Source organism: Zeus faber, assembly GCF_960531495.2.
Source record: "Zeus faber genome assembly, chromosome: 11".
Classification (NCBI taxonomy): domain Eukaryota; kingdom Metazoa; phylum Chordata; class Actinopteri; order Zeiformes; family Zeidae; genus Zeus; species Zeus faber.
Genome location: NC_137205.1, coordinates 12,888,945 through 12,901,864, shown reverse-complemented (window position 1 = coordinate 12,901,864; position 12,920 = coordinate 12,888,945). Strand labels below are relative to the sequence as shown.

The window sequence follows — 12,920 nt, the reverse complement described above, 5'->3', positions numbered from 1 at the left end:
GTAAAATTGCAATTGCACTCAGAAACTGTAGGAGCGCCAAATCCCGAATATCAAAAGTTACATAGTGCTGCCTTAAACAATCAGGCCTCAATGAAATAAGTCAAAGGGGAAAAGGAACTACAAATTGTTCCAAAACATCTGCCAATCTAGGTTTTTGCAATCTAGGTTTTGCCAATCTAGGTTTTGGGATTTTGTTTATTCCTATAGTGAATTGGTGCCGTCGACTTGCTGTTGCATCAAAAGACTAACTAACTAGAGAACAAATAACTGCCAAATACAACAGAGTTTTTTTTGAGTGTGTATTTCAGCTCGGGTTCTGCGTCTACGGCTGCGTCTTGTGCCTGGACGTGGGGGTGGTTTGTATGTGTGAGCCTCAGGGGTGCAGTGTCTCCTCGCGCTCCCTGGGACTGGTTTATTCCATTTTACATTACATTTAGTCATTTAGCAGACGCTTTTATCCAAAGCGACTTACAAGGGAGAATAACATTCAGCTACATTGCGACAGAGATTAGTGTAATAACAACATTGGTGTAACAATAAATACTGCAAGGTGGTGCTAAGTAATTGTAGGTTAGGACAGGAGGTACTCACTGAAGAGCTGGGTCTTCAGGTGCTTCTTAAAGACAGAGAGGGAGGTCCCCGCTCTGGTCATTTTTGGCAGCTCGTTCCACCAACGTGGAACTACAAATGAGAATAGCCTGGATGGCCGTGGCTGGATGGCCGGCAGAGCCAGGCGACGCTCATTTGACGAGCGCAGCATCCGGGGGGCAACATGTGCTCTTACAAGAGCACTTAAGTAGGCGGGAGCATTCCCAACAATCACTGTGTAGGCCAGCATAAGAGACTTGAACTTGATGCGAGCGGCTACAGGTAACCAGTGGAGCTCGATGAGCAGCGGAGTGACATGTGCCCTCTTTGGCTGGTTGAACACCAGTCGCGCCTCGCCGCCCTCCTCGGGGGCCAGGCTTCCGGCTTCTCTGGGGGCTGGGGGGTCTTTTGTGGCTGCAGGGCAGGGTGCTCGGGGCTTTCCAGCGGCCGATGAGTATCCATATGGCTGTGGGACTCAGGGGTGGCTTCGGGGCCTTTTCGGCTGCTTGGAGGCGCTACGATATAATACCAACCTCATACACCACAACCAATTGGGACAAGTCCTGTACACTCACCGGTGGACACTTCACCTGATGCACGCACGCACGCCCGCGCACACACACACACACGCACACACACATATTCATACATATTCACACACACCACCACCACCTGATTTGAACACACCCCCAGCACTCTCCTGGTGTCACCCCACTCATTTCCTCCCTCATTTACTGCCACTCCTATGACAGGAAGAGGCCACGTGCCAAATTGCTGTTCCAATTTTCCTGGACTTAATTAACTCTGTTTTATCGATACATGATGTCATCTAAGGTTTCTATGTTTATGTTTTTCCATGTAAATGTTGTTTGGTTCTATGTTTTGTTGTCTCAACCGTGGTGATTCCCCCCTCTTGGAGTAGTAATGATGATTCATTATTAATAGATCAAAACATGGTGAGATCGTTCTCCAAAGAGGGGGGTTGGTGGTGGTTCTGTGTAACAAAAAGTTCTTGATGATTAAAGAATGAATAAAGAGTTGCATTGCAGGTTGAGAAGTTGAACTCCACCTGCAGATGCAATGGCACAAATACTGTGTTGTATGCCCAGCATGATGACAGCACAGGTTAAAACAACAACAAAAAAAAAAAGTGTCCGTTTTTCATTTTGGAGAAGAACCTCCGCAGAGAGAAGGAGAACCACAGCAGCTCAGAATGGGGAAGTGGAAGCAGAGAGGAGCATCTGAAAGAGGGCGATACAGACGTTCAAACACAGAAGAGAGGGGGCACGCAAATGCAAAGAAAAGAAAGAAAAACGCAAAGAAAAGGGAGTCAAAGACAGGCGTAGAAAGCGGGGGTAGAAATACTGTTGCTGCAGCCGAGATAAGTACTTTTAGAGATTTATTGAGAGAGATTTCAGGCCTTGTACTGTACTGTGGCTCTGGCCATCTGACTCTTGTCCTGGATGTCAGAACGAGCGAGGCTGAGGTCATGGGTTTATCTGACTCACACACACACACACACACACACACACACACACACACACACACACACGCACACACACACACACACACACACACACACACATGCACACACACACAGACACACCGCTGCCCGAGGTCACTGACCCTTCTAAAGCAGAGCAGCATGGCATAAGGCGTTCTCTATCTCTAATAACAACACACGCACACACACACACACACACACACACACACACACACAGACACACACATACAGCTGTCATAATCATCACATAATCGCCTGACTGTAATGATCTGAGCCGAGTGAAGTAATTTTGTATTCCACAATCATATTTCCATATTCCATGTCTAAGTCAATTTCGGAAATGTCAGAATAGAATTCAAGTAAGGTATATTGCCATTAGTTGGAATGAGACAAATTAACTTTCTTCCCAATTTTTCCCATGGTCCAATGTATTGAGGTGTGTGTTTGTTATTACACTTTTATTAGCGTATAATATGAGTACAAAATGAACACAAAGGACTATTAAATCGTGAATCCCAACTATTTGTTCAGCAAATAACGCCAATAAAAATGTTATGATCACGACAGCTCTGCACACACACACACACACACACACACACACACACACACACACATAGAAACACAGTGTCCACAGGAGCCCTTGCATTTGGGAGGAGATAAAGTAGCCGATCTCACCGAGAAGCCCTGCGTCCCAGCACTGCAGTACTGGTCCCAGTGATGTGAACTGGTGGCTGTGCTGACAGCAGCCCCCATCCACCCATGCTGTGAGCCAAATTCTATGTCATATATGTTGACAACATAATATTTTGGATCCAATGGTAAACATTTGACGACCAAACGTTTTCTGTGTATCTTCCTTCAAACCTCATCACTGACCACAGTACCAGGAACTGAAGAGATGTGCACCAACAGGGAGAACTCTTAAAGCTACAGCAGCATTGTTTTCCAACTCTTTATCCATTTGATGGTGGTGAAATGACGAAATTTGATTAAGAAATAAATGTTTTGTGTAGTTGATGAAATCATTTTAACTTGTTTCGACTGACAGCACATCCAGCCTGAGGGATGTAAAGGTCGAAGAGGCACAGAAATAGCCCTGCTACCTACACTGCACTATACGGCTTATTGAATAATGCATTTTAGAGACTCCTGTTTGGATTTATGAGATTCAATAGGCTGATATCAAAACATCCTCTTGCCAATCCCCCCTGTTTAGTCCACTCGACAGCTTTGACCCCTCTCACCCCTCACTCTGTCTCTCTCTCTCTCTCTCTCCCTCGCTCTCTCTTTTCATCCTCCCCTCAACCTGTGATCTGTCGGGCCCGAGTGGCGGGGACCTGCTGCCCTGTTCTGCCATTGGTTGAATGAAAGCTGTCCTTTTGATTAAGTTTTAATGGCCGCCGTCAGTTCGCCTCCGCTCACCACCGCCTATAAATAGACAAACGTCTGTTTTGTTGGGGTGGGGGCTTCAGGCCCTCGCCCTCGCCCTCCGGTGGTCTCTCGCGACTTTAACCCTCACACTCTGTGAGACGCTCTATCGCTGGCCAACACCTGTGGCGCACATGCAATCATGGTGGTGATCAGATCCAAGGGGAGAGGCTCACTGATATGAAAATAATAGTTGTTCAATCAAAGGCTGAGCCAGATGTGACGCGGGGGAGAGATATATTTTCAGAGGGGAAAGGGAGGAAAGGAAGCGGAGAGAGGGCGGGGTCGGTAATTCCAGAAACTCACTGGTGATGAAAATGTGTTTATAATGGAGGGGAGCATGGATTAAACCATGGTAATAATAAACCACGGTAGTGGTAGAACGAATGAAACAGAAAGAAAAAGTGACAGAGGCAGAGTGGGAAAGAGGGAAGAGACACTGAGCGGGACACTGACTGAAATGGCGACTCATCTTTTTTGTTATTATTTCTGTTTTTTTCTTTTTATTCTCGCATTGTTTTCCTTGGCTTGAAGATGAAGCATTCCGGGGGCTCCTGGCGGGTTAACCCTCGCAGAGCCATGAGTCGGTGTTAATAACCCCAAAAAGGAAATAGCGAGAAGGAGAGAATTTGAGGGAGTTTGAAAGAAATGCGAATTAAAAATCCCCTCCTCATCACGACCTCATGTCTGCACACAGCCTCATTCAGGCGGCAGAGGACCGGATTTGGGTTAAGAGGACTGAGGGTTTTTTTGGGGGGGGGGGTTGGGGGGTGGCACAGTGCTTTTCAATTAGCCTAATCCTCACCCCAACGCCCTCACACACAAACACACACACACAGACACACACACACACACAAAAACACATACACACACACACACACACACACACACACACACACACACACACTGCGGTGCTTCTATGCATACAAGTAAAGAGAGAGAGAGAGAGAGAGAGAGAGACCTTGTAGTGTGTAAAAGACATAAATAATAAACACAGACACGGGAATGTTTGGGTGCTCGGAAATCCTGGCTGGAACACGCACACACACACACACACACACACACACACACACACACACACACACACACACACACACACACACACACACACAGACACTCCAGTTTATACCATGCCTGGTCGGTTATGAATAAACCAGCATGGTAATCTGCTGGGATGTCGGAAGTACGAGCAGGAAGTGATGCTTCTCTTCATCACGTCAACACATCGAGCGCACGTCGGGGTGTACAGTTGACTTAAGGCCGTGGGTTCACTCACTGATGCACACACAAGAGTGGTGGGGCTGAGGGGGTGAATGAATGTGGGTTAGTTTCAACATTTCACAGGAAGTAGGAATTAGGATTTGCGCAATTAAGTCAAAAGTTTGCAGGACTTGAACTATGACCAAACTACAAGTGTTGTATGTGGCCTATAAATACCCTCAAAAATCCCATAAATTTAAATGGGATTTTTTTCTTCCAATAGACAAATTGTGGAACTCAATTTCCGTGCTGCTGGGTCGTATCGTCAAAGGCTGTTGTACCCAGTTCATTTTTGTACAGTAAGACACAGTAAGACACTTCTTTTAGCAATCTCCGCATCTCCTGCGCCTCGGGGCTCTGTGTGCTCTGAGTGTTAAGCAGGAGGGGGGGCGCTCCAAGTCAAGGTAACAAAGGCAAAGACTTCTAGACCAGAGACCGGGTTGAGACGTTTACTGTTATGTAAGCGTTTTTCACTGTTTTTTATCCCAACCTTTATCATGTGTCCACGTGAATCTGCGATTTTGCGTGAGTGTGTGTGGGTGCATGTGTGTGTGTTTGTGTGTGTGTGTGTATGTGTGTGTGTGTGTGTGTGTGTGTGTGTGTGTGTGTGTGTGTGTGTGTGTGTGTGCGCGCGCGTGCGCGCGCGTGTGCCAGCAGCGTCCGTCGCACAGCTGGGGACAAGAGGATCGCCATGAATGGCGTCATTGTGAAAAGGGTCCATCTTTTCAAGAGAGTCACGTAAATGCTTATGAATTTGTGTTCCCCGCTTTGTCCATTGTGAACTCTGCAGCCACAAATAGTCGCTCTGTTCAGGCAGCTCCGGACTCAGGCTCCACATCCCCCTGCGGAGGAAGAAAAAGCTCCCAGTCCACACGCTAAATCTGCTGTTGCCATGCGGAGGGAAAGTCTGGGCGAGAGAGGGAGAGCGGTGAAAGGTGCAGCAAATAAGATACTATATAGAAATTGAACAAACTACATCACTACATTGACCCATGAAAAGGTAACTTCAGGAAAAGGGAAGTCTGGAATAGTGACCTTGTAAAGAAAATTGCATCGAAGACAAAGGCACAGGGCAGCTTTGGGGCACCAGAACATGAACTGTCTTCAGTCCGCAGATACGTTGTTTTCCACGAAGCTGCCAGCGAGAGGGGGGTCCACCTGCATACAAATCAGGCGGCAAATAAAGTTGTTGACCTACAACAGTCGCGCTGGATGAGGGCATAACTCCGAAGGGGAATTAATGAGGCGCTTCATGGCCAAACAGTCACAGCCCTGTGAGCCTCTGTCATGCCCTGGACGTTAAGAGGGGGAGAGGGAGAGGGGGCGGGGGCAATGGAGGAGCAGATTAAATAGATACGGAGAGGAAGGAGTAATCCCTGGCGAAATGAGAGGTTATTAAATAACGGGAGCAAAAGGGACACAGTCATCGTTTTGGGAACAACAGGAGGCACAGAGCATGTCACAATGTTCGAGGCTCGGACAATACTGTGGAACCCTGTGAGACCGGGCAGTGATGACCAGGCTGGTGGTGACTCACTGACATCTGCCGCCGCGTCGGCGTGGTCTGAGCGGGGGGGGGGGTTCTGCAGCCACCCGGCCCTGCACTCAAACCGTTGTCACGCTGCATGTAGACCAAGGTGATGGCAGGCTCTGCATGACAGGAATACTTCCTCCCAATTTGTGGATTTAGATCTAGACACAAAATAGTGGACACCGAGATCCAAGACAGTCCTTTCAAAATGTGCCCCTGGCTTGGCCTTTCGCAAAAGGCACCAGGTACATTATGATACAGAAATAAGTTGAATTTAGTGTCCGCATGTTTAAGCATGTCTCTGTGTGTGTTGAGTAATACACAACGGGACAAAAGTGAAATATGAAAGAGAGAAAGAGATGAGAAAAAGCAGGCGAGGAAGAAAAAGCGGGAGAGTTGCTTTAAGCCATGTTGTGGTCCCTCATGGACGTCCTATAATTCAGTGTCTTATAGGACAGAGAATGTCGGAAATGTGAATGAGTACCAACTGTTCAGCAGGATTCGATGCGCTACTATATCCTGACACACCCATCCCCCACCCCCCAGCACTCTGGGACAAAATCCAAACTCCGATGTTGGGTAAATCATGCATGGATGTCCGCCGGAGATTTAACCAGAAAAACTGAGCAGAGGCCCATTAATCTCCCGTTATTAAGTGTTATTTCCCCGCCTCTCTCCCGCACGGATGGCAAGGCTCCTCCCTCCGGTGGGCAAACAAGCCCAGCAATGAGGAGGCCCCGTTCCACCTCAATCCCAGCTCACCTACGGCTCATTGCGGGTGTTGGTGGAGGCGGTGGCGGGGGCACGGAGCGGAAGGAGCCCCGCTACACGAAGGGTCCGGCTCGCCATGATGTGAATGGAAATGGAAAGCAGATTAAAAATGATTAGGTGCAGAAGAGCCGGATAAGAGGTCCATTTCGATAATGTCGACTATTATCCCTCTTTACCGCAACTGCTGCCGCTGACCGGCTTGGAGTAAAAAAAAAAAAAAAAAAGGACAAAAAGAGTGCCGTGATTTAATTTTTGACGTGGAGCGACCATTAAAAATAAACTACAAGCGCTGGGAGAGTGTATTAGTCCCCGCGATGTCCCCGACTTTAAGGTCGGGATTACGGCTTAGAAGGAAAACGACACAGTTGGAAGCATGCAGCTGCAGCTTCCAACTGTATCTAATGTATTTCTGGCTTTATGTCTTCCAAATTTTACCGTACTGCGTTCCACCAATAAAGCCCTGTGAGCTGTGATTAAGCCAATTAAACTCCCCCCCAAGAGTCTGACCCATCGCAGTGCCGAACAGGTCAGAAATAGCGAGCTGTGTTTAAAACCCGCACAGCATTTGATACTGAGATACTGCAGTCTTTGCGGTTCAGGGCTCACAGAGAGCGACGGAAGGAAGGGATGACGAGGGGGCAGTCTGGGGTGAGGTGGGTGCCTGGGAGGGGTGTTCCCTCAATTTAGTTTTCCAAAAGTAGTTTTCCCTCTAAAAAGACTACTTTGAAATATATGTTCAGGGTTCGGGGGGGTGGAGAAAAAAAACAAAAACAACCCTTTTCATTCAAATGGGGAAAATGTGCGCCTTGAAGACTATGTGAGGAGCTGTCAAGCCGAGGCTGGGAGCGCACGAACCATACCTAACAACTACTACAACTAATTTGGGGTCGGTGTCATCAGTCAAAAGGGTCACCGGTCAAAACCGTGCCAAACGCGAAGGTGACCGGCGATCAACTTTTCACGCTCATTTTTTCTCCGTTCCTCTATATTTTGTTTGCTCGAGACCATTTTGTTCTCCTCCTATGACGGCTCTTCATCTCCCATGCATTGTTGTCGGGGGGGGGGGGGAGAAAGGAGCATGACTCACTTTGGTCCTCGGCTGCTATTCCTGCTCCATTGATCGGCTTCCAAAACAGTCGGACAATGGCTGCAGTTTGAGTTACGCAAATCTCAACCTGAGTTAGGGTTGGCCCCGGTGCTCGATGGCCCCACTACCGAGTACTGCCTTCCTTAACCGCTGTGGCTCCCTCCTCCCGGGACTCCTAAGACGATAATAATAGCTGGGTTTTTTTTTTTTTTTGTTTTGTTTTGTCCATCATGGCTGCCTCGCATGCATGGCCTCGGGGGGCCGACGGAACAGACATATCAGTGTTGAGGCCGGCATCATGGCTGGCTGCGCCGCGGCTCCCATGAAGCTCAGGCTCTGTGCTCCGCTTACACCCAGCGCCGCTCCCGCAATGCAACACAACACAACGCGACACGACACACGGGCTATCACATGACCGCAGCGCTGTGGCTGAATAAGTCAGCTCCACCGCCCCAGGTGACCACATTCAGGTCACTGTGACTGGGTGGCTCTTCTTTCTTTGTTTCCCTCTCCCTCTCTCCCTCTCTCTCTCTCTCTCTCTCTCTATCGCTCCCCCTCGGTCCTCGTTTGAGTTTCTGTTCTTTGGCAAAATACTACGTCCAGGACTCGCTGGCAAAACTTTCCGGCACACTGTAGCAGCTTCTTCTTCTACTAGAAGAACTAGAATTTACTACGCAGAATTTTTCGGTTTCAGAATGCTCGTAGCTGTAATGCAAGTACATGTTAATTACAATGCATAGACTGCTGCTGCTGGTTATGGTTGCATGTTGTAGGAGAGACAGCGTAGTTCTGCCGGCTTCTGACTGGTGCAGCAGCCTCGTATCAGCTTTAGTGTAAGTCATTTCACAAGCAAAGCAGGGGCTATGAGTCCCTTGTACGTGGCGGCTGCATGAGATTACAGCGCTACCGAGGCCGCCGATTAATGTCCAGCCGCGCACACGCAGGAAAACGCGTTGCCTCCTCAATAAGCGTGCCTGCATGTTTGGCCCCGTTTCTCCAACGGTAAAAGAGTGTTCATGTTGGAGCCGGTGAAAGTACAATATTGTACTCCCTCTGCTGCTTCTCTAAATTGGCCCGCTTAGCAACACATTCTTAAATCCTATAATACCACAATCTCATTTAGCCCCATCAAGAGCTACAAAATGCTCTTTCAACCGAAGGACACATTCCACTTACTGAACTGATCTGGGCACACCGATCTGAACATAAACAGTCAGCGCAGCTCGCTGTAGGGCCTACGGTCGGTCCCCCGTGGCCCTTCCTTCCTTCCTTCCATGGGCCAGTAGTAATCGCATGGCTAATCCTCTGTAGGCTCCGTTGCCTGGCAGGGCCGTGTTGCCGACTGCCATAGGAACAGCTGGGGATCAGACTGGGCCGCTGACCCCGGACCCTGCTGGATGAGGGCGAGGGGAGCTTTAAGACCACAACAGTAACAAATAAAGGACCCGATAGCGTTGTTCGCCGTGCCTGATTGCGCGAGCTTAAGAAAGCCAGACGAGCTTCGTGCTGAGAGCGCCCCGTTCAGATTGAGTGTGGCGACCAAGGTAGCCATTTACAATATGTTTGCATTGTTTTTGCATCGAGACTGGTGTAAAGCATCTCCACTCGCCTGCTGGGCTGTCTGAGAGACAGATTTCTGCAGACACAGTATAATCCTGGATTCAAACAGGGGGGCTGGGTGTTGCATGTAACCGTGTCTGTGTGTGCGTGTGTGTGTCAGGATGGGGGTGGTGTTTGGGTGGGTGAGGCCATATGATCCTATTATCCATAGAAGTGACAGCCGGAGCCAAGAATGTTATTGTGCAAATGACTCAAGCACATCGAGACATGGAGCTCACTTTGAACGTCTTTAATGTGCAGCACGACAGGTGTCTGGGGGGGGTCAGACACCAGTCCACCTGGTCAGACTGGGAGACAGAGAGAGAGAGAGAGAGTTAGGGAGAGGGACAGACAGAAAGGGTGCACGTGTGTGTTTGCAAAAAGTTAAAATACGCTGCGATGCCATTACAGAAATGGACGAGGCAGAGGAGCGGTCTTGCACTTATCGGGGTGATCGATAAAAAGTCATTTGGCAAAGGGCTGCAACAAGTTCCCTTTCTCCAGACGCCCGGGAGAGAGAGGCGCTGCAGCTCCACTAACTCGCACTCGGCCTCTAAAAGTCCACATCATAAATGCAGGAAACCGGCATCCATAAAGAATTCATGAGAGGACGGACACAGCTCAAAGTGCGCCGTGTGAGGTGGGTTATCGATATGGAGCCGATCTCCCTCACGGCCACCCCAGGAGTTTTCGCTTTTATGTACCTTCAAGCCCAAAGTGGAGGGTGAAGCAAATAAACAGAGCCGCAAATCAGTAACGGTTTGGGGGGGAGGGCGGGGGCGGAACATAGCGGAGAGAGTGTAGAAAAGCACGGAGACTTAAGCTACATTTACACTGATGGACTTAGCCACAGTATTGTGCGCTGGATAATATGGATAATGTGTTTAGAGCAAGGAGGAGGGAGAGAGAGAGAGAGAGAGAGAGACAGACAGAAAGAGAGAGAGAGAGAGGGGGAGGAGAGAATTGTGCTCCTCTGTTGATACTTTTGTGTTTCATACAGACTATCAACAGAGGGAGGACATGTGCAGCAGTTTTTCCCGCCGAGTCCTCCTCCTCCTCCCCCCTCTCCCGCCCTCCTTCAGATCTGTGTCCGCCGGCCGTAATGAAGCCTTGATGAGGTGTCTGGAGCAGGGAGAGAGGAAAAAAGACGAAAAAAAAGCCCCGGAGGCGGCGGAATCGCCGACCCGACACGCCGGGGGGATCTGGGCTCGACCTGTCGTCGTTACCCAGACGCCCTTCTTGATCTCAATCAGCCGCGTCTCGCCGGCTGGCGTGATTCCCCCGCCGCAGTTTGCCGTGACGATGAGTCAGACTTCCCCGGCGTCGATGATGGAGTTCAAAGGCCAAAGAAATCAAGCAGAACAAGAAGAACTTGTTCACTTACGATCCAGGTTGCGTGCACGCCTTGATCTTGAATGAAGAAAACACGGCTGCTGAGCAGCATCCGCCCAGACGGTCATAAATGATATGCTGTGAACCCTCTAAAATATCTAGAATAAAGAGTGTCTGTTTGTAAATGTGCTATTGTTGCCTCAAAGTCAGCCTCATTTCAAATATGATAATATCTTTGTTCTCTGCACTGTGGCCCATACCAGGCACTGACTTTATCCCCCGTTTCCACCTATATTGGTGTCTTCAGGTCGGAGCGGCTTTCCAGGAAAACACGAAGGTCACCCTCACAATTCGTGGAAACACAAACAATTAAATGTCAGGCGAGAGGTCAGAGCCAGAAATTATTCAAGTGTCAATATGTAAGAGTTATGGGTACAGGCTGAGGGCTAAATTTCAGACCCCCCTGAAATCTGAGCAAATGCAAGGTATATGGGTGCCGATAGCCGGTGCTTCTGGCGTCACATGGGCACATGCTGCCTTTCACCCGTGGGCTTGACCTCCACAGGCTTCCACTTGATCGTCTCAGTATACATCGCAAATTGACCCTGCAGGTTTGTTTGTTTCTTCTTTTACCGGTCACTTGTGCATTCACCTCAGCGTCTGCGACGTGAAAATCCGTCGACACCCATTAGATGTCGTACAAGCCTGACTCCTTTAGAAATCACATCTAGATGCTGAACCACATGGCAGTGGTCGCCAGCTCGAGTGTGTACCGGCTTGTTGTATGAGTTCAACTGGACCTGAGCCTTTTAATTTTTCAACGCCACCCTCACACACAGACACCATCACCACCGGTGACACCGGCGTATCCGTAACCTTGTGTAATACAACACTCCGGCAAACCCATGGTCCTGGTCCTAGCACCTTCCAGACTGACCCGAGAGTCAACCTGAGGGAAACTATGAGTCAAATGTCTACGGAAGTGGAGTTAATAAAAAAGAGAGAAAGAAAGATAAGTACAGTTGAATATGCCAAGAAATGGTGGAAATTTGGAAAAAGTGGGGAACAAATTGACTTTTTTTTTTTTTTTTTTTTAATAAATGTTCCCATTTTTACTACAGAAAGAGTAATTCGATTGCTTGGGGTGAAATTGTCTCACTTCTGCGATTGTTTTATTTATTTTTTGTCATTTTCTGAAAACAACGCATAACTACCCAACGGGGGGGGGATGCATACCTACAGGAGACACACGAGGAGAGGCAAACTTGAGGCAAAACTTACTTGCAGGTCATTATTTGCCATCGTGTACTGCACAGAGAGCAGGGCTGCAGGGGGCGACGCCGCGGCGGCTCCTCAGTGTCCCTCACTCTGTACAATCCCCATCGCGTCCCTTCAGTAGATACACGACCCGGGGTTAGAAAACGCTCTCCCGAGTCACGGCGCGGGAGTCCTGGGTTGCGGAGCCCTGGCGGTGCACGAGAAGCCGGTCCATGTTTGTGGATCATCGATCCGCGGAACAGGTAAGAGAGGAGGCGCGTCCCCCGGTCCGGACTCTCATCCCCCCCCCTCTTACATCGCCATCATCATGTGTGCGAAGCCCGTCCGGCGATGTCACACGGGGAGGGGGATTCGTGCAAAAATCTCGGGGTTTAAATCCACGGATTCCTGGTTGTTGTGAGACGAAAAGACGCCGGCTTTATTTCCGTGGTGCTGCTTGCAGAGAGCCGAGCCGAATGGGGATAGTGTGTGTGTGTGTGTGTGTGTGTGTGTGTGTGTGTGTGTGTGTGTGTGTGTGTGCGTGCGTGCGTGCGTGCGTGTGT

The 12,920-nt window shown here is 49.1% G+C and overlaps 1 protein-coding gene across 1 annotated transcript in view; it reads right to left on the bottom strand.

Annotated features, from left to right (window-relative positions):
• Positions 1–12,687, bottom strand: part of LOC307236478 (serine/threonine-protein kinase N1-like) — a 34,655-nt gene extending 21,968 nt beyond the window's left edge. The window contains exon 1 of the mRNA XM_080008916.1: positions 12,382–12,687. Within this exon, the coding sequence (XP_079865042.1) occupies positions 12,382–12,402 (21 nt within the window). The 5' untranslated portion in view covers positions 12,403–12,687. The remainder of the gene's footprint in view (positions 1–12,381) is intronic.
• Between the last annotated feature and the right edge of the window lie 233 nt (positions 12,688–12,920).